Source organism: Mesitornis unicolor, unplaced genomic scaffold, assembly GCF_000695765.1.
Source record: "Mesitornis unicolor isolate BGI_N332 unplaced genomic scaffold, ASM69576v1 scaffold25630, whole genome shotgun sequence".
Lineage (NCBI taxonomy): Eukaryota > Metazoa > Chordata > Aves > Mesitornithiformes > Mesitornithidae > Mesitornis > Mesitornis unicolor.
In genome coordinates this window covers 17,749-34,755 of record NW_010159322.1, presented here as the reverse complement: position 1 = coordinate 34,755, position 17,007 = coordinate 17,749, and the positions used below count along the sequence as shown (strand labels likewise).

The 17,007-nt window shown below is 39.6% G+C and overlaps 1 protein-coding gene across 1 annotated transcript in view; it reads right to left on the bottom strand.

The window, feature by feature from the left end:
- Positions 1-235: 235 nt before the first annotated feature.
- MED14 (mediator complex subunit 14) overlaps positions 236-17,007 on the bottom strand; it is a gene marked incomplete at its 5' end in the record, with an annotated part of 34,515 nt that continues 17,743 nt past the window's right edge. Inside the window, 16 exons of the mRNA XM_010186335.1 lie at positions 236-819; positions 4,290-4,479; positions 5,074-5,199; positions 5,645-5,752; positions 5,948-6,127; positions 6,787-7,022; positions 7,616-7,798; positions 8,865-8,996; positions 9,637-9,748; positions 10,295-10,450; positions 11,767-12,036; positions 12,256-12,408; positions 13,481-13,572; positions 13,663-13,809; positions 14,088-14,248; positions 16,862-16,938. Of these exons, the coding sequence (XP_010184637.1) occupies positions 746-819; positions 4,290-4,479; positions 5,074-5,199; positions 5,645-5,752; positions 5,948-6,127; positions 6,787-7,022; positions 7,616-7,798; positions 8,865-8,996; positions 9,637-9,748; positions 10,295-10,450; positions 11,767-12,036; positions 12,256-12,408; positions 13,481-13,572; positions 13,663-13,809; positions 14,088-14,248; positions 16,862-16,938 (2,397 nt within the window). The remainder of the gene's footprint in view (positions 820-4,289; positions 4,480-5,073; positions 5,200-5,644; positions 5,753-5,947; positions 6,128-6,786; positions 7,023-7,615; positions 7,799-8,864; positions 8,997-9,636; positions 9,749-10,294; positions 10,451-11,766; positions 12,037-12,255; positions 12,409-13,480; positions 13,573-13,662; positions 13,810-14,087; positions 14,249-16,861; positions 16,939-17,007) is intronic.

The following is a 17,007-nucleotide window of genomic DNA, read 5'->3' as shown; positions in this document are numbered from 1 at the left end:
TTCTACCTTACCTGCCTTTACAATAAGACAAATAAAAGTCTCTTACTCTAGAGGTGTCTATAACTGCAAAGTCCATGACAGAGGAAAAAAGGTGCTTTCTTCCACTAAACTTTGCTTCTGGGACAGATGTAGTTCCTTATGACTGTAAGAAATGAAGCACTGTTTTAAGTAATTACTGATTATTCATACAAATCAGGGAAATGAACAATAAAGTTTAAGATTATACCAAATCCAGTTTAAGATTTTTTAATCCAGTTTATTAAATATTGCTTTTTGGGGACATGTTTACAACAAGCCCAAATAAATTGTTTAAGGATTCAAAGCAGTCATATTAAAATACAGCTTCAATATAAAGTTTGTCACAGTTTTACAGTATTCAAAAATGACAGACCTGCCTTAAAAAAAGACTATTACACCAAAACATAAGAAAAACAGAAAAACAAACAAGTTTGGCATTTTCATAATCTTTATAGTATAAAACAGAATATTAAATCTATTACCAGCAAGCTGATACTTCAATCTATTACCTAGTCTGAAGTGTTTCCCATTCAAACACACTATACAACAGCACTATACAAAAGTCGTGGTGATACTCATTTGACAAAAGTGCATCCCTGAAAGTTTGCCAGTTTATTATAGTTAGCTCTTAAAAAAAGGTAAAATTAAGTGTCCTCTTTTAACTGAAGGCTTTATTCTATTTTTTTTTTGCTGTTTTGTCTCACTTTCAGCCTTCTTTTAAAAGTGTCTAGGGACGCCCACCAGGGGGCAGCGTAAGATTAACCATCAAATCACGAACGGCTGCAAATATTGTGCATTCACCTGGAACAGGGAAAAGAGACAGGTTAGCATCGCCCCGCGGACAGGCCTTCACCCCCAAAACCTCGCCAGGCAGCGCCTGACACCGACTCCCACCGCGCCGGCACAGCCACTGCCCCGTATGGGCAGGGGTCGACCACACGAGGTGACCACCTCTCGCAAACCCAGCGACCTCCTAGGCCATCAGGATTTGTCAGGATTTTAACTGAAGTAGGTCTGGCTTACCCAGCAGGACCACTCTTGTTGGTCATGAGATTGCAAGAAGCTCTTAGCTTTTAATTGCTTTTGAATGTCACATTGAATCTATGCTAGGATTTACATACATGGCACCGTGATCTGAATTTTTCTGTATGTTATAAACGAAAGGCACTCCACCTTATAAAGGAAAAAATCACCTACTTTTCCAAGTTATTTCTGTATTGATTAACAACAGAAACTAAACATTTCGAAAAACTCAAGTCTAAAACAGCTGGAAGATGTTTTCTGTCCTGAGCCCAGTTTTGGAAACATTTCTAATTCCAAGACTGGGCAAAAGTCAGAAATCTGTTTCTTTCATTTCTCTGGCTCTACCCTTGACATCTAAACTGCAGAACAAAATACAGAGAAAACGGACATTTGTTTCAAACAGCTAAGATCTAAGAGAGGCAAAACCAGCCACAGCTGTCTCAAGTTTTGAATACCAGCATTTTTTGACAAAAACACAGTTTGAAATAGCATAAGAAAGTTAAAACCAACAGAATCAAAAGGACTTAGAACAACAAAAGGTGAAGTATTAGGCAGCTGTGACTTTCATCTACTGTTTCCTGGTAAGATAATACAATTAATAGCCACTATTGTACCCTGGTCACTGCGGGCTGAATTTTTCCTGTGTATTTCAAGAGACGTCAGTTAGACGACACGGAATTTTGGTGTGGAAGGAGCAAGAGTGTGAGCGAAGCAATAAGAGCAGAGCCTGTTGGGATGCTTTAATCCTAACTGCCAAACTAGGGATTCCCAAGATTATTTTAGGCAAGTCATTACCACATCAAAGCTACAAATCTGAGCTAAGTATCATCCACTGCATCACTGAAAACCAGACACTGAAAAATGCTTAGTTGTAAAGTGCTTTAAGTAATAGCAACGAGTCCCTTGAGCTCCTAAGGGTCACCTCCAGCATTTGTAGGGACTTTCACTTCTTTACCAGATTGATGTCCACTACGTAATGCAAGTTGTAGACTTACAGCTCAAGTATTATTCCAGGGCATTAACTCCATCTCAGTTCATATAATTATTTCCCCAAAATAAACTATTTTTCCCATGAAAGCATAGGCAAAGTCATCTCAAAGACAGCGTACTCACAATGAGTCAAGATTTTACTGTTAAACACAGCAGAATGCTTTTGCCCACAGATCTGAAAAGAAAACTCTTCCAAAAGAACTTACTTTTCAGGCACTACCATTTTATTAATAAGAAAATTAAGCTGAATACAAAACACTTTCTCGTAAAGAGAGAAAGGTAAAAAAAGATACAGCCAAAATGAGGCAACACTGATTACAGGTTACAATGAAAGTGCCAGTAGTATCATACGTGCATGATGGGAAGCCCTAGTCCTTTCTGAGTGAAACAGTGGAAAAATTCACTTCACCAAGCAAATTGCAATTAGTGCAGCAGAAGAGCTAACGCAGGTGGGAAAATCCTGGGTACAGCACAATAGGATCAGAAAAGAGAGGATATGCATCTGGGATCTCCCATGAACTGCTGTTGTAAAAGAAGTCTCCCAGCTATCTACTGTCATCTGTTGGCTCTCCTACTACCTTTCAATGGCAAAGAGAAGGAGGTATCTTGTTCTCTTATCAGATAGAATAATGTAAGTTCTGATAGTAAGAACACAGGAAATTGCATTTCAAGCATCCTCAGGGAAGATCCTTGGCTGGGTAGTGGTAGCAATAAATAAACCAATAAATATATAAACACATACAGACCCATTCTTTATTTTAGAAGTCAGAGGAAAGACTACTAGAAGTGCCCTCTGCTCAGCTAGCTACATTCTTTGCTCTAGCTCGGGGACACAAGCACTTTTCGTACTCTTTTTTTCCCCCCGTCTATACCCTGCTCCCTGCACCATATTCCCAAACTACTTCAAAACCTGTGTGACAAACATGAATTGTCTATCCTGATGAATTTAATGATCATCAGAAAACACCTCACGTGGGAAACTCAAGAGCTGCTTTGACTATTACTTCCTACACTGTGGTATTTTGTGGAGGGTTTAACTTAAAACACAAGTTAGTGCAGTAATATACAGCAAAACCAGTATCTACCTTTCCCTACACCAGGGGAACTCAGTGGGGAAGCACCTTCCAAAAGAAACACTTGAAGTGTAGTTAGTGTATCTTGAAATAAGTGTGTTATACAAATAACAGTTCTATACCACATACAGAACTCCTACAGGTAACCCCACACGCCCTCAAGGCTGTTCTTGCTTGTTTTACCTCGACTATTACTATACGTTAACTGGAAAATGCACGTTAAGTTAAATCTCATCACAATTTTCAGAAATGTATGCACATCCGTACCAAGTTAAGATAAACATTGCTCATGTTCTAGCAACTGAAATAAACCATCAAGCATAGTTAAAATTACTGCATAACAACGAGATTAATAATTATACAGAACAGAAGTAGAATTCAACCTCTGGATTCACAACTTCAATCTGTTCACTGGGTTATTGGAAAAAGGCTTTGTTTTCCAGCATAACTACAGCAGAACTGAAAGTTATTGTTCTTACGAGCCATCTGTGTATTAGGATCCCAAACCCCTGCTTACAGACAACATGCTGCCCAAAGAACCTGCTACTGTTGTTCAATGTTTCAGATATGAAAAAAAAGAAAAAAAAAGAAAGATGCATGACAAACAAGAGAGAAAGCAAAGCACAACGTTGCTCACAGTGCACTACCTACAGGCCAATGAACATTCAGAACAACCTGTTTAGCTCAAACACTTCACAGCACGGTTGGTGGACTGAACTGTATGCGCCCCCATTAGTGTACACACTGACAAAGGAGTACACAATCACTCCAATTACTTTTTAATCATTCACAGCACATGGACAAGTTTATATTCTACCGTTAAGCTCAATATAACTAACCATGAAAACTGACACTCAACCATAGCATATATCTTGTGACTCATTCTGGGTCCACTTGTTAATAGGACTCCTACTGCACAGCAAGAGTTGAGCCAACAAGAAATGCATTCTATAACGGGGGCAGAAGAGCAAAATCCAGCCTGAATCATCAGTGTAACCTTCTCCTGTGTTGCCAGTACTTGCTATTAAGCTATGTCTTGCCTGTCACATCAGGAGTTTGTTATCTCTAAAGAAGTATGATAGAAACCAAGAAGATTTCAGACTTAAGAGAGGTTTAGTTTTTACACTGGAGATTTGTCACAGATGTCTGGGTGAAGAGAATATATCTACTGGACATGTACAGTACCTGGTCGTGGTGAATTCAGTTCAGCAAACCTCTTTAGAATATTGCTAACCATCATTGGAGCAGCAACAGAAGAGTTCTGCTGCCTGGGAATGTCAGCCTGTTGCGTTGTACCCGAAGCCATATCATAAATAATTGGGACAATAATACTAACAGCTTCCTGCGGGACTGTTGCTTTCTGTGTTAGCTGGAGCTGTGGAGGGGAGGAAAAAAAAAAGTGTTAAATTGAAAAACCACTTCAGCACAGCCTCCAATCCAGTTAAATGCTCTAGGCCTACAGAGAGCATGCACTTCCACCCCCTCAGTTTTCAGATACCAATGCTGTAACAGAGAAGTTATCAATCAGCTGTAGACTATTTTCTTCATACCCCACAGCGAGCATTAACTCGGAAATGACACTAATACAGATTTATTCCTGCTGTCTTTTCCCAGCATCACTAATGTGTGTATCACTTAATCTAGTTGGTTAGTGCGTCAAAAACAAAACACCCAGAAGTTGGGCATTCAAAGACAGCCACAGCCCGGCGGGAGCTGAACTTTGTATATTATCAACGTCTCTCCAAGAATGCAAAACATGAAGAGTTGCGGTGCTTTTCTACGAGGGAGAATAGGGAATACTAACTGAACTCACTACAAAAGAGATGCACACGAATCTAGGCTTCCAAACCGCAGAACGTTTTTAGCTATTACAGTTGCCAGCTACAGCGTGCTTATGTTTTGCTACTAACCCGTGATGATTTCAAAGACATGCAGCCCACAACATTTTAAAACAGGTATCTCTACTTACAAAAAACAACATTTTGGATTTCAGCACAACAGCAGGTGTTCCTGGAGGCGCAATTGGCGGTGCACTGGGAGGAATTGTTAAACAAAACTGCACATTCCATTTCAGCTGACTCGCCTGATCAGGGAACTATTTAGAGAGAGCAGTACAGAGAAAAAACAGCAAAGGTCTCACATCAGTGACATACATGGCTATGAACTAGGGAAGCATCAGAAAGTAGACTGTGCTTCTTTAGTTAAACTTGTAGATGTTGCCAGGTTTAGCACAAGTCAGAATAATGCTGAAAGAACTGAAGACAGAGTAAAGAAGAAAACAAAATCAGAAAGACTCCAGACAGCCTATGCATGTGCCTATTGTGCGGTAATGTGCCTGCAGTTTCTCAAAATCGTATTTTTAAAGGAGAAGTTTTGGGAGTTTCCAGGAGAGCTAATAGTACAATGAAAACTTCTTTATTAACACTAAATAACATATATATAAAAACTTAGAGTTAATCGAAGTTTTTCTAGATAAAGATAGAGCACTTCTAAAAAATACAGTAACTGAAGTTGTGTGAACAAAAGAACAGTTAACTTACCAGCTCAAGTTTCATGATGTGTACGCAGTCCCTGAGGATATGTGTTGGAGCCCCTAGTAATTTTGTGAAGGCTATTAGGGTGTTTGCTTTAAAAGGTGGTCCTGCAACCTAAAGACAGACACTATTTAGTACTGTCTATTCAGATAATAGCTCTATCATTTAATAATGTAACCAACATGCACAACTTTTAATTTTATATTTTGCAGCCCTTACACATGCCAATGAAAGTCAGCAGAACCACTCAGAACACCAGAGATTAAAAGCAAAAACAAAAATTTAAATATTAATGATTTGAGTACATACTCTTGTTTCAAAGAACTTCTCCAGAACTTGTAACTCCTCTGATTTCCACTGTCCTGTATTCTCAGGTGTTACTTTCAGTTGCAAGGTCTGGTTGGTTTTGGGATTGAGAGCAACCCTGCACTTCAGTGCCTCCGTCTTAAACATAATTACACCTGGTTCATTGGAGTTTATTAACTGTAGCTGCATAAAAAGAAGTATCACATTCAATCAGTCATTCATTAAGTAGCATGAACATACACATTCACTCCCAAGACTCCCGTGATCTATCTGCCCTCTTTCCAGAAAGCAACGCATGATATTTATATACAGGTAAGATTGCCTTAAGAAAGAGGCTTCTTTCTCTGTCACTCAATCAATGCCAAAGTGAAGAGGTGCACATTCTCTGTCCCAAACCCTAAAGCAACATTAATAACTGAGTAGTTCAGTTATTGTCAACTGATAACTAATTTTTGGCCACTCCTGCCAAGTACTGGCACCTACAGTAACCCTGTGGCTGTTCTAGTTAACTCCCAACAGACATGCTAAACTCACAGAAGCCATGGCATCATAAAATCTGGTCATAGTCTTGCTATCGTATCAGTTATCATAGTTCACCTGAGCAAATAGGCATTCCACTTGTAATTTCTGTGGAAAAGCAGCAGAACTAAATGCTTTTTCTAAGTTTTGACACTTTAGACTGCAAGATTCAGGAGTTTAGCACAAGTCCAACAGCAAATACTTATTATATTTGAAGCACTTCAGTTTGTGCCCGATTTGAAAGACACAGAGTACAGAAGCATAAAAGAGAACGCTTGTGAAGTCCTATTTGCAGGTCAATATTAAAACAACCTAAATCATACCGTTTCCTGTTGTATGATCCTCTGAAGATGCCTCCTCATAATAACTGATCCAAGGAATCGCTCAAGAGGAGAGCAAAGATAGCTACCAGCAAGTCCTGGCACAAGCCCAGGGGTAGGAGAGGGCAAGAGCAGAATATTCAAGGCACTGTGGGTGAGGATTGTAGGTATGGATGCAGCCCAAGAGCGCTGAGGTAGTTTACGAGGTGGAGGCATGCTTGTCGGCATCACTTGGGAACCTATTGATACGGAAACAGTACTTGCAGTAAGGGAGGATTTAAGCTGAAACATAAGATATGTGTCCGCTTTATTTGCTGTCACTACAAGCAATGAGTTTGCTGGGTCAAAGCTTAATCATTCTCATTTAAGAGTCTGGCTGCCCAGTGATAGGCAACACATAGACAAAGTCAAAGAATTAGAGTTTCCACCCTCATACAAAGAGTCTCAGTAACACTGAATTCCCTACTCCCTTTTACTCTTTCTGCAGCATGATACAAAAACTTGGTATTTGGGTAGGCAAATATGCCTATCATTGCTTTCATGCTGAAGAATTTTAATCGCAGTCACGGAGCTAAGTAGTTTAAGACTAATTTCTTCAGCGCAGCAAGAGGTATCAATCTTGCTAAAGCTTATGCTGTATGATTTAGCTCATTTTCCAATTTGTTATAGAAGATTTGAACTATGACAGCATAAAGGCTTCATCTCCTTAGATATTCTACTGCACAAGGCCAGTAGCAACTGTTAGGCTTACACACAAGACTGCCAAAGAGGACAGAGCTAGAAATGTTAAACACGAGTGTTTCTCAGCCATAGCACTGATGAAGAAACTTACTTGTTCCAGCTCGTGGGGAATGAGAGGCATCTGGGACAGGGGAATGAAGGGAAGGGTTGGCTGGTGACATTCCAGGCATCCGTGCTGCTGGTGATGGACCAGAGACCTGGGGAGATCCTGGCCAGTTCCCTGCACGCTGACTGGGTGACATCATGGTGTACGGTGAGCTTGGGTCGATGGTACCTACAAGATGTTACAAGTCCATTTTTTTTTTTAGAAAGTACAATGTTTTCTAATCTAGAAATATAAAAAAAACTTACCAAAATCTGTAAAGCATTAAAGTGTCTGCAAGTTTATGAACTACATTTTACAGCCATAGAAAAAGAAATAATAATGAGGGGAGGGAAGAGAACAAAATAAAAAAAAAAAAATCAAGATAGAGATTCAAAGGTTTTCTGGTTGTATTTTTTAAAAAGTAATGTAAAATTGAATATTGAAGCAAATCAACATGTTCAACATTTAAAGTCTAAACTAAAAAGAGCTCTTGCCTATACACTTGGACTTCTACTGCTACTTAGCAAATGAAAGCCTCGGCCAGACTGTTCCTTGTCTATTCAGTACCTTGCAGTAATCTCTGCAAAAGTATCCTTGGTTTTGTACTCTGCTATAAAGACCAATCAGAACGAGCTTCCTAAACAGTCTGTTCTGTATCTATTTCACTTTGTTCATCTTGACAGTTAAACTGGTGTCCTAAAATTACAATCTGAACGGTTCATTTATTGTGGTCTACAGAACAGTTTCAAATGCACTGTCATTACAAAAAACAATTGTTTTGGCAGCTTTCAAAAAATTTTAATAGAAGGAAACAACTGAAAGGCACACTGCTCACATTTATGTATGTCAAACCAGCAAGACTTCGACAATGTTTTCAAATTGCAAGTATTTGAGTTTCTAACCCATTCCACTTATTTTTCCAGGAAATGCAACCAGCAAAAATACATTAACTAATCTAACAAGAGACAATGCTCATTAAATGCTGCAGCCATTGTTCTGCTACAAGACCTCACAGAATTTGCCCACGTTAGTAAGCAGGAAAGAGTTACTGATAGGCAATTTTTAAAACACTAGGAACATCTCAATGTGCCATGCAGCTACTTTTGATATCCACATGTATGAAAACAGCTACTTAAGCCAGTTACAAAACACGATTTTTTTTCCATTAACTTAGGGCTGCTCCAGAACACTTAATTTCAAGAAGCAAATGGGCTCTCCCTGTGACTATACATACACCTGCCAGTAAAGAACTTACCATGTGGGCTGGCAAAGTTTGCTGTTTGTCCCATTGTGATTCCAAGAGAGGAAGGGGAAGGAGTTGGACCAAAGGATGCTGGTGATGGTGCTCTCAAAGCTCCGCTAGGTGAGCTTGCAGCATGCAAATTTCCTAATCAAAGACATTGCATCACTCAACATACACATTTCCCATTTTTCGGTTATAAGTTTTTCTATCAACTGCTACAGCTATCTCCTCTTTAGGGAGACAGCAAACAAGATCCATGAGAATTTGTTTTAGCACTCAAAGGCTTTATTTTGTAAATGCACAAGTGTTATAATTTCCAGACTGATTCACCACACCAAGGAACCTTTCCAAGATATCTGGCTTGAAGAATGGCATTTCCCTCACCCCCCAGCCCTTCCCCAAATTTAAATATTTTCAGCTGTTTCAGTATAACAGCTGGGAGCAGAAAGCAGAGCTTTGGTGATAAAAAGCTTTTCTGAAGACACAGGTATTTAAAATTAACAGGTTTTGATCTGAGTTGTAAGCTGTAAGAATGAAACAGTCCCAAATATTACACAGTTAAAGGTAACCAGCTTCACTGAATTTTTTAGTTTTTTTTTTTTTAGCTTCAAAATTTAGCTTTCCAAAACATGCATGGCAGGACTTTGCTTTGCTATTTTTCCACAATATAAGGTGCATTCTCTTGGCTAACCTGGATCTGAACACAGCTCAAACAATATAAAAAGCATGCATTCACAAAGAGCTGTGTGTGTATTTCCAGCATATAAACTCTCAGCCATCTTACCTGGTGACTGTGTGTGCATCATAGATGGAGATGGTGTCACTGTGTTGTGATAGGAGGTGGGTGGTGAAGTAAGAGGATATGCTCCTGATGCTCCTGCCTGTTTTGCAAATGGCTGAAATTGTCAACATAGGACAACAAAATTTATTATTATCTTGTTTTAAAAGTGCAGGAGAATACTAATGAGAGTTTGGTCCCCACCTATGAAATCTTACAGGTCCATCAACATTGTAGTTTATTCTCTGTATCATCTTGTTCAGCACTCACTATTCTTTCTCAGTGAGTGTTTGCAGTTTCTCCTCAAGACATACCTTTGCACCTCAGTCCTTTTAATCTGCCACCTTATAACAGTGAAGCCTCCTGACTCCCCCTCCCATCTTTTATCTTAAACAGTTGCTTTCCCTCCGTCAGTACTTTGCTTTTAAGGCAGCTAGGCTCATGTGACCTTCCAAAGCTACTGTTCACATGCTAGGGGCTGTTTACGCTGGAACGAGAAATGGCAAAACAAATTAATACATCTTGCCCCAAGGGGAATTCCACAGCTGAGCAGTTTTATAGTCTCCCTTTCCATTTTTTACTGCTAATCCCTTTAGAACCTAAGTTCTTAGAAACCCATAGTTGTGGAAGACAACAAGCACTTCTTATTTTGCCTGGAGCGTACCTGTTGTTGTGGTTGCTGTGGTGGCTGCTGGGGTTGAAGCTGCGATATCAAAGAATCCATCATGTCTCCTCCAATAGGAGAAGGTGGGTTATCGTCTTCATTTACAGACCGTCTTCGTGCATCCTGATTGCTGTCAACAAACATGTTCAGGAATGTCTGTGGAAAAATCAGTTTTGTTAGCAATTTCCCCATTTAAATTTAATTACATAAATATATGAATACTATCTTTATCAGCTACAGCACATAAGGAACAGGCAGGTCTCTAGAACTAACTACTCCTGCTTTAGCAGGGGAGCTGGATTAGATGATCTTCGGAGGTCTCTTCCAACCCCTACCATTCTGTGGTTCATTACATACAGTATGAATAGTTTGCAACATGTATCAATTCATAAACAGAGCTTCTCATTGGATTTTTAAGCTTAATTCTCTTTTCTTTTAAAAATAGGCTCTTGCATCACCACCAAACAAGAAACCTTGCTCATTACCTTGAAATATCTTTAGTTAATTGAAATACCAACATTTTTCTTTTTTCCCCTCAAAGATAAGGAAAAGCCTACAACTGGAAATAGTTGTTCCAGAACAACTCGTCAGTATCCAGTACCTACTGGGCCACGACATGACACCTAAAACTGCCCTGTCAGGGTAAGAACACCCAGGTCAACTCTTCCAAAGCATTCTCTTGTACCCAGAGGAATTTGACGATCCTCTTGAATTACTTCCTCCTCTGCTTTCCCAATTTCATTCTCATACTTTTCACTGGTATCTACAGTCTTCTTCCTATTAGCCTTCCACTTGGAATCTGTGAAAGAGGCTGATGTTTAGGATCAGCTAAAGGCAGCACCAGAGAATCAGTGTTCAGCTGCAACTATCAGAAAAAAATCAGCAAACTATCCTATTTCACAATGGGTGCTACTTTCCAAAATTTCAGTATAACTAGCACTGGTACAAGCTGCCCTCAGCCGAGGTATTCTGGCAGTATGCAAAGACTCATTTTTCAGGAAGAGCAAACCAGCACTGCATTTAGAAGCAAAGCCACAGTCTCCTGTCACACACTGATGGAAACTATTTTAAAAGAGAAGTTTCTGTCTAGAATCATCTGACATGAAGCATTTCCTCATCTGCAACATATGAGCACCGTCCTGCCACACTACATAGTTTGAGAGGAGTTGTTGTAAATCCTGGAGAGTACATTCAGCCTAGTCACAAAGCTTCAGCAAGTTTTAACAAAAAGACTTTTAAAGTAGCTTCTATGTTGTTTTATTACATAGATAAGAAAAAAAACCCTGACACTTGATGTTAGTTTTCTTAAGGGAAATGTTTTAATTCAAATTAATTAACAAATCTACTGATAAATCAGAAAATTCCTTCTATGCTCAGAATTTTGGAAGAACTGCAGCTCTTCACATCAGATCCATATTTCAAGTTTGAAGCTCATTAATTTACAACATGGCAGTAAACACAGAAATGGTCACCTTTAATCCAGGCGCAGGGTAAAAGCCTTCAACTATTTTGCTGTTGTCAAAGAGACTGTACGCCCCATCACGTATCGCTACAACACCACGACTCCAGCAGTAGATGTCAATGCAGTACATGTTCCTAAAAGCCAGCCTGATATGCGTGGGTGACTGTGGCAGAATTGAGAAACACTGATAGGCAGTGTTGGTACGTTGAGTCAGACCCAGCATGGGCACAGTTGGAAGCTTGTTGATGGCATTTAAGGGAGCCTGAGTGTCAAACAAAACCTGAGAGAGAACAGATATTGAGATCAGGTAACTTACCTGAAAGTAAAGGTCAGCAAAAATGGAGCATGGGGGACATACAACATTCCCCAAGCCACCTTCTGCCAGTGAGATCCACAAACAACCGTAACACACACATGTAATTTTGAAGAGAACAGTTTAATCAGAATTCAGCTCTTAATTAACTTGCACTTTTGTTGAGAGAAGTTTTAAAAATGTTACCTGTAACAGCTGCACCACATTTGGTGTTTTATTAAACATCTCCTGGAGCTGGTGCAGAATTGTGTTGTGACAGTTACTGCAACCTGAGTTTGGGCCAACAGTTCCCAGTGAAATGTGAAACTTCTGGAGTATGGAGTTCCACTGAATGCTGATCTGCAATGTCAAGAACATAAAACTGTCTTGGAAACTAAAACAACTATAAGGTTATAATGAGAGAGCTGGTCTGCTTTAATCTTTTTCCTCATTTTTTCAAAGCTGAACAGATTCCTAACCCACCTTCCTCAAAAGTTGCTGAGGTTGTAGAAAAAAAAAAGTGCCGTTAGCATTAACATCCATTTAGCTAGCTGGATTATTGGCAACCACAAAACCGAGGAATTATTTTAGCAAGTCAACTAAAAAGAAAAAATACCTTTTCTGCCAAAGAGGAGACAGAGAGAATGAAACTTGAGAGATTCATGCTACAGAGAACCGATTAATGAGTTGCTGGAGGCAGACTGGTTTTCTCAGTCATACCACACAAAAACAAGAACTGGACATGCTAATATGTAAGGAAGTGACATGCCAAATCCACACTGCTACTCCTACTACTTATTAACTGTCCCAGTAAAATGCACATAGAAATACTCTTTAAAATTCAGCTTATTACAAGAACACAAAACCCTTCCAGGAAGCAAATTTCAAGTGCATCAGCTACTTTGCATCAGTTGCACACAAAAACTTAGTCTGTAATAAACATGCACTTACTTCTTCCTCTACCTTGCATTTAAGGCAAGAGTGTAATGCGATAAGCTGTAAATTCAAATGCCTCAGAGTAAGCTACAGTTCAAGGCACAATACTACATTTAAAACTTTGTTAAAGTCCTTTCTTTTACAGCAGAATTGGGCACTCAGCTGCATTTATCCCAGTACAGCAGTGACCAGTAGCAACACTTACTGTAAGTTTGTCAGAAAAAGGCTGGTGTGGCAGCTTTCATCAATCAGGAGGATGCAACTGTCCTTCCCACAGTTTAAAGCATCTTACACAAATTCTCAACAATTCTGAACATCCAGTAACCTAGCAAACTAGCAATCTGGTGCCTTCTTTTTCTGTCTTTTCTACATTCATCAATATTAATTCCACAATAATGCAATACAAGGAAATATTTTGCAGCACAATGCTGAGAACTCTAAGCGTACCCATTCTGTTTTCAAATGTATGTTTTAAATGCACTTAAGAGTTACTTACTGAGCTCCCCTTGGTAGTTCCATAACAAAGGATAAGTTTTCGGTAATTGTAGATACGAACTTCTGAGAAAATGTTTAAGTGGTTGGGTATGTCTTTGAAGAGAGGAGGGAAAAGAATTAAGAGTGAGAAAACCCTAATAATCTGGAAACACAATTTTAATGGAAAGAAGGTGATTTCTGTACCTGGTAATGATCGTGCAAACTCCAGGACACATTCATACAGCCGAGCAATACTGTTCCAGTCATTAAGGAACATCTCAACAACTTTGCGACCTCCAACTGGTTCAGATAACTGGTTTTCATACGTCAGGTAAACATGACGGGTTGGTCCTGCAGGGTTAGGAGACGGTAAATACTGATTAATCTAGCGGTTCCTGAACTGTGGTTTACAGACTGTGAGTGAACTGTAGCAAGTGACCAGGAAGGATATTTAAATAATAGAAGTGCATCAACACAGCAGTAAAAATTTTGATTCAGGTACACTGTGGTTTATTAGAAACCTTAAAAGAAGACACTTGTTCAGTAACACCAAAATATTAGAACTACGGGAACAGACAATGTAAGCCACAAAGAAACAAGATGTCCCAGTCTTTCCAAATAAAACTTACCTTGCTCCCTGGATGAAGTGCTATTAAGTGGACAGTTTGCAAACACCAGCTCAGCCACCCATGTGCGATTATTTCTACCTTGTAATCGGAAAGTGCAATCAAGAAGAGATCGGTCCAGAGCCTTTTGTGTTTCCTCGTTTACACCTTTACAGGGAGGAATTCTATTTATGATTAAAAAAAAAAGCCTCAATTATATATAGTACAGTTCCAAAACAAAAAAATATGTATTAACTTCTAACATTTCCCAAAGGACTCCCAAGTCTGGACTGTCCTGGTTTGAGCTAAATAGAACTAATTCTCTATTTAGCGATTTTACTTTTCAGCTCAGTCTCTTCTAAGTGGCTGAACTTGCTGAAAACTAGAAACATGTTTTTCCAGTATGTGCTGCTACAACTGATAATCTCAAGGCCAATTGTCTCACCATGGGTGCCATGTCTGCACCTATGAGGCGGGGGAAGTGGACCCAAAACTGATCAACATCCCACATACTTCATACTCGGTATAAAGCCAAGGGATCATGAGGGTCTCAACCCTTCCATCTTGGAGTCACCCTTACATCTTGGACCCTTCCTGCCGTCTCGACCCCCTTCAATGGCTGAAGTCTGAGCAAAACCCTGCTAGTTCGTCTACCTCTGATCCTGATTTGTGTGTTCCTGCATCCTGCTCCCACCTGCTGCTGAGTCTGGACTGGGACTTTTCCAGTGCCCTGATCTGCAGAGCTTCTGGTGACGTAATCGTCATTGGGGGGGTACTGGTTTTGTATATACATTTTTACATATCTGTATATATTTCATTATTTTCCTATTTACATTATTATCCTGTAGTATTAGTATTATTCTTTTATTAAATCTGTTAGTTTTATTTTCCAACCTGTAAAGTCTCTCTCCCTTATTCTCTTTTCCCTTCTGGGGAGTGGAGAGGGGTTAATAGAGAATGTCTGTCCAGGATTTAGTGGCCAGCCCAGCCCTAAACCACGACAGTAAATCAACAGCAAAGACAGCTGGACTGCATAGTGAGGTATCTTATCCCTCTTCAAGGACTGTGATGTGTTACAAAAGCAATCTGAGTTAACACCAATTTGTATATGGATTCAACTTCTGCAAATTACATACTGTTAAGGGATCTGCTGAATTGCCCTGATCTCCTGGTGAACTAAGAGCTCATAGATATAAAGCTTCTATACAGAGAAACAAGCCAAGAAAGAAAAATAAGTAAGTTCTGTGGCAACCTGAATTCATGGATCAGTTCACCTTCTAGAACAAGCTCATTCTAAACGCAATGAACAACTTGGCAGTTATCTTAGTACTCACTAATTTATTCATATTCCAGTGTGAGAATTGGGCTCAGGGGACAGACAAATAAAGGTTAAGTAATAACATGTCAAACTCTTTTTCAAATCCCTTGAGAGTCTATCCAGGAATTTCATGTACCACCCTTAACTCCAACTCACAGATTCTCAGTACTTCTCAGTTCATAAGCAAAGGTAAAAAGGTAGGGCCTGATGCACTTAGAGACTGATGCCTTTCTATCACTATACATTTCTACAGCATAAAATAAGTTAAGAAGGTTTTACTCTAGAAGGTGTCCTTGGGGTTTGTTTTTCTGTTTTAAACTGATATAATCTGTTTTTACTTCACAATGCAATCCAAAGTTTAACTGGTAAGGCTTGAAGTAGGCTCCAAGAAGTGTGAAAAACTGGCTGGACTGCCAACTAGAAAGTACTGTGAGGTCAGTAGTTGCAAGTCTAAGTAGTGGTTGACATTCCTCAGTGCTAACACAGAGGCCAATACTATTTAACAATTCCAATAACCCACATGATGCAAAGGAATAGCAAGTTTGCAGATGACATCAAACTGAAGGAAGCACTTAACATGCTGGAGGACAGGGCTGCCATTCAGAGAGACCCCAACTGGCTGGAGGAACAAGTTAGACAGGAACATCATGCAGTTCAATGAAAACAAATGCAAAGTCCTGCACTTGGGCCTAAATAACCTCAAGGCACAGCACAGAGAGGGGACTGACTGCCTGACTAATACAGCCCAGAATGCAGTGGTCTGTCACTGCTGCAGGGGCACGCTGCTGACTCCTCTTCAGTCTGTCTCCCAGGCCCCCCAGTTCTTTTTCTGCAGAGTTGCTGCCCAGCCAATCAAGTGACTACTCTCCTCCAGTCAGCATCTGAGATTGCTGCACCCAGAGAAGGGAGAAAAAACATCGGAGAGTGGAAAATGTAGCTGATCAGCCCTGCTTTGAGCAAGATGTTGGACTGCATGACCTTCACAGATCCTTTCCACTCTTAAAATCATTATGATTCTCATATGTTTCCTCTACAAGTCTTTTACCATGCAATTGTCTTTTCTGGGATTCCTTGCATTTTCCTCTGCAGTATTACATACTTGTAATTGTCAATTAATGTGTGGAATATGTAGGCCTCTGATCTGATCTAAAATTGCAATTACATGTTCATGAATCATCACCATATCTTCCTTAGTACTGCCTGGATTTTAGGACTGAGGACTGTCAGACTGTTTTCAGAGCTCTCCAGTTTATGGAGAGGAAACAAATTATAGTCGGCTCCCTGTCTACTCTTATTTTCCTCTCCCCACCACTGCTTCACATGAGAAAGCAAGACACCTAATAATTAAAAAACAAACAAACTCAAAACCAAAAATGCCCCCAACTCCAGTATTTTTAGTGTTACTCTCCAAACAATCCTTTTTTTTTTCCTCAAGCACATGTACTGTAATAAAATGAAACACAGGAACGTGTCATCTTACTTTAATAAACGTATTGCATGGCTAAAGCCATCTCCTTCTACTTGTACTCCTTGGTGAGGAATGTCCATATTAGATAACTAGGAAAGAAGAAGAAAAATGTTGTCCCAAGCAAAAAGTCAAGCAAAATAACTAACTTTTTCAATGAT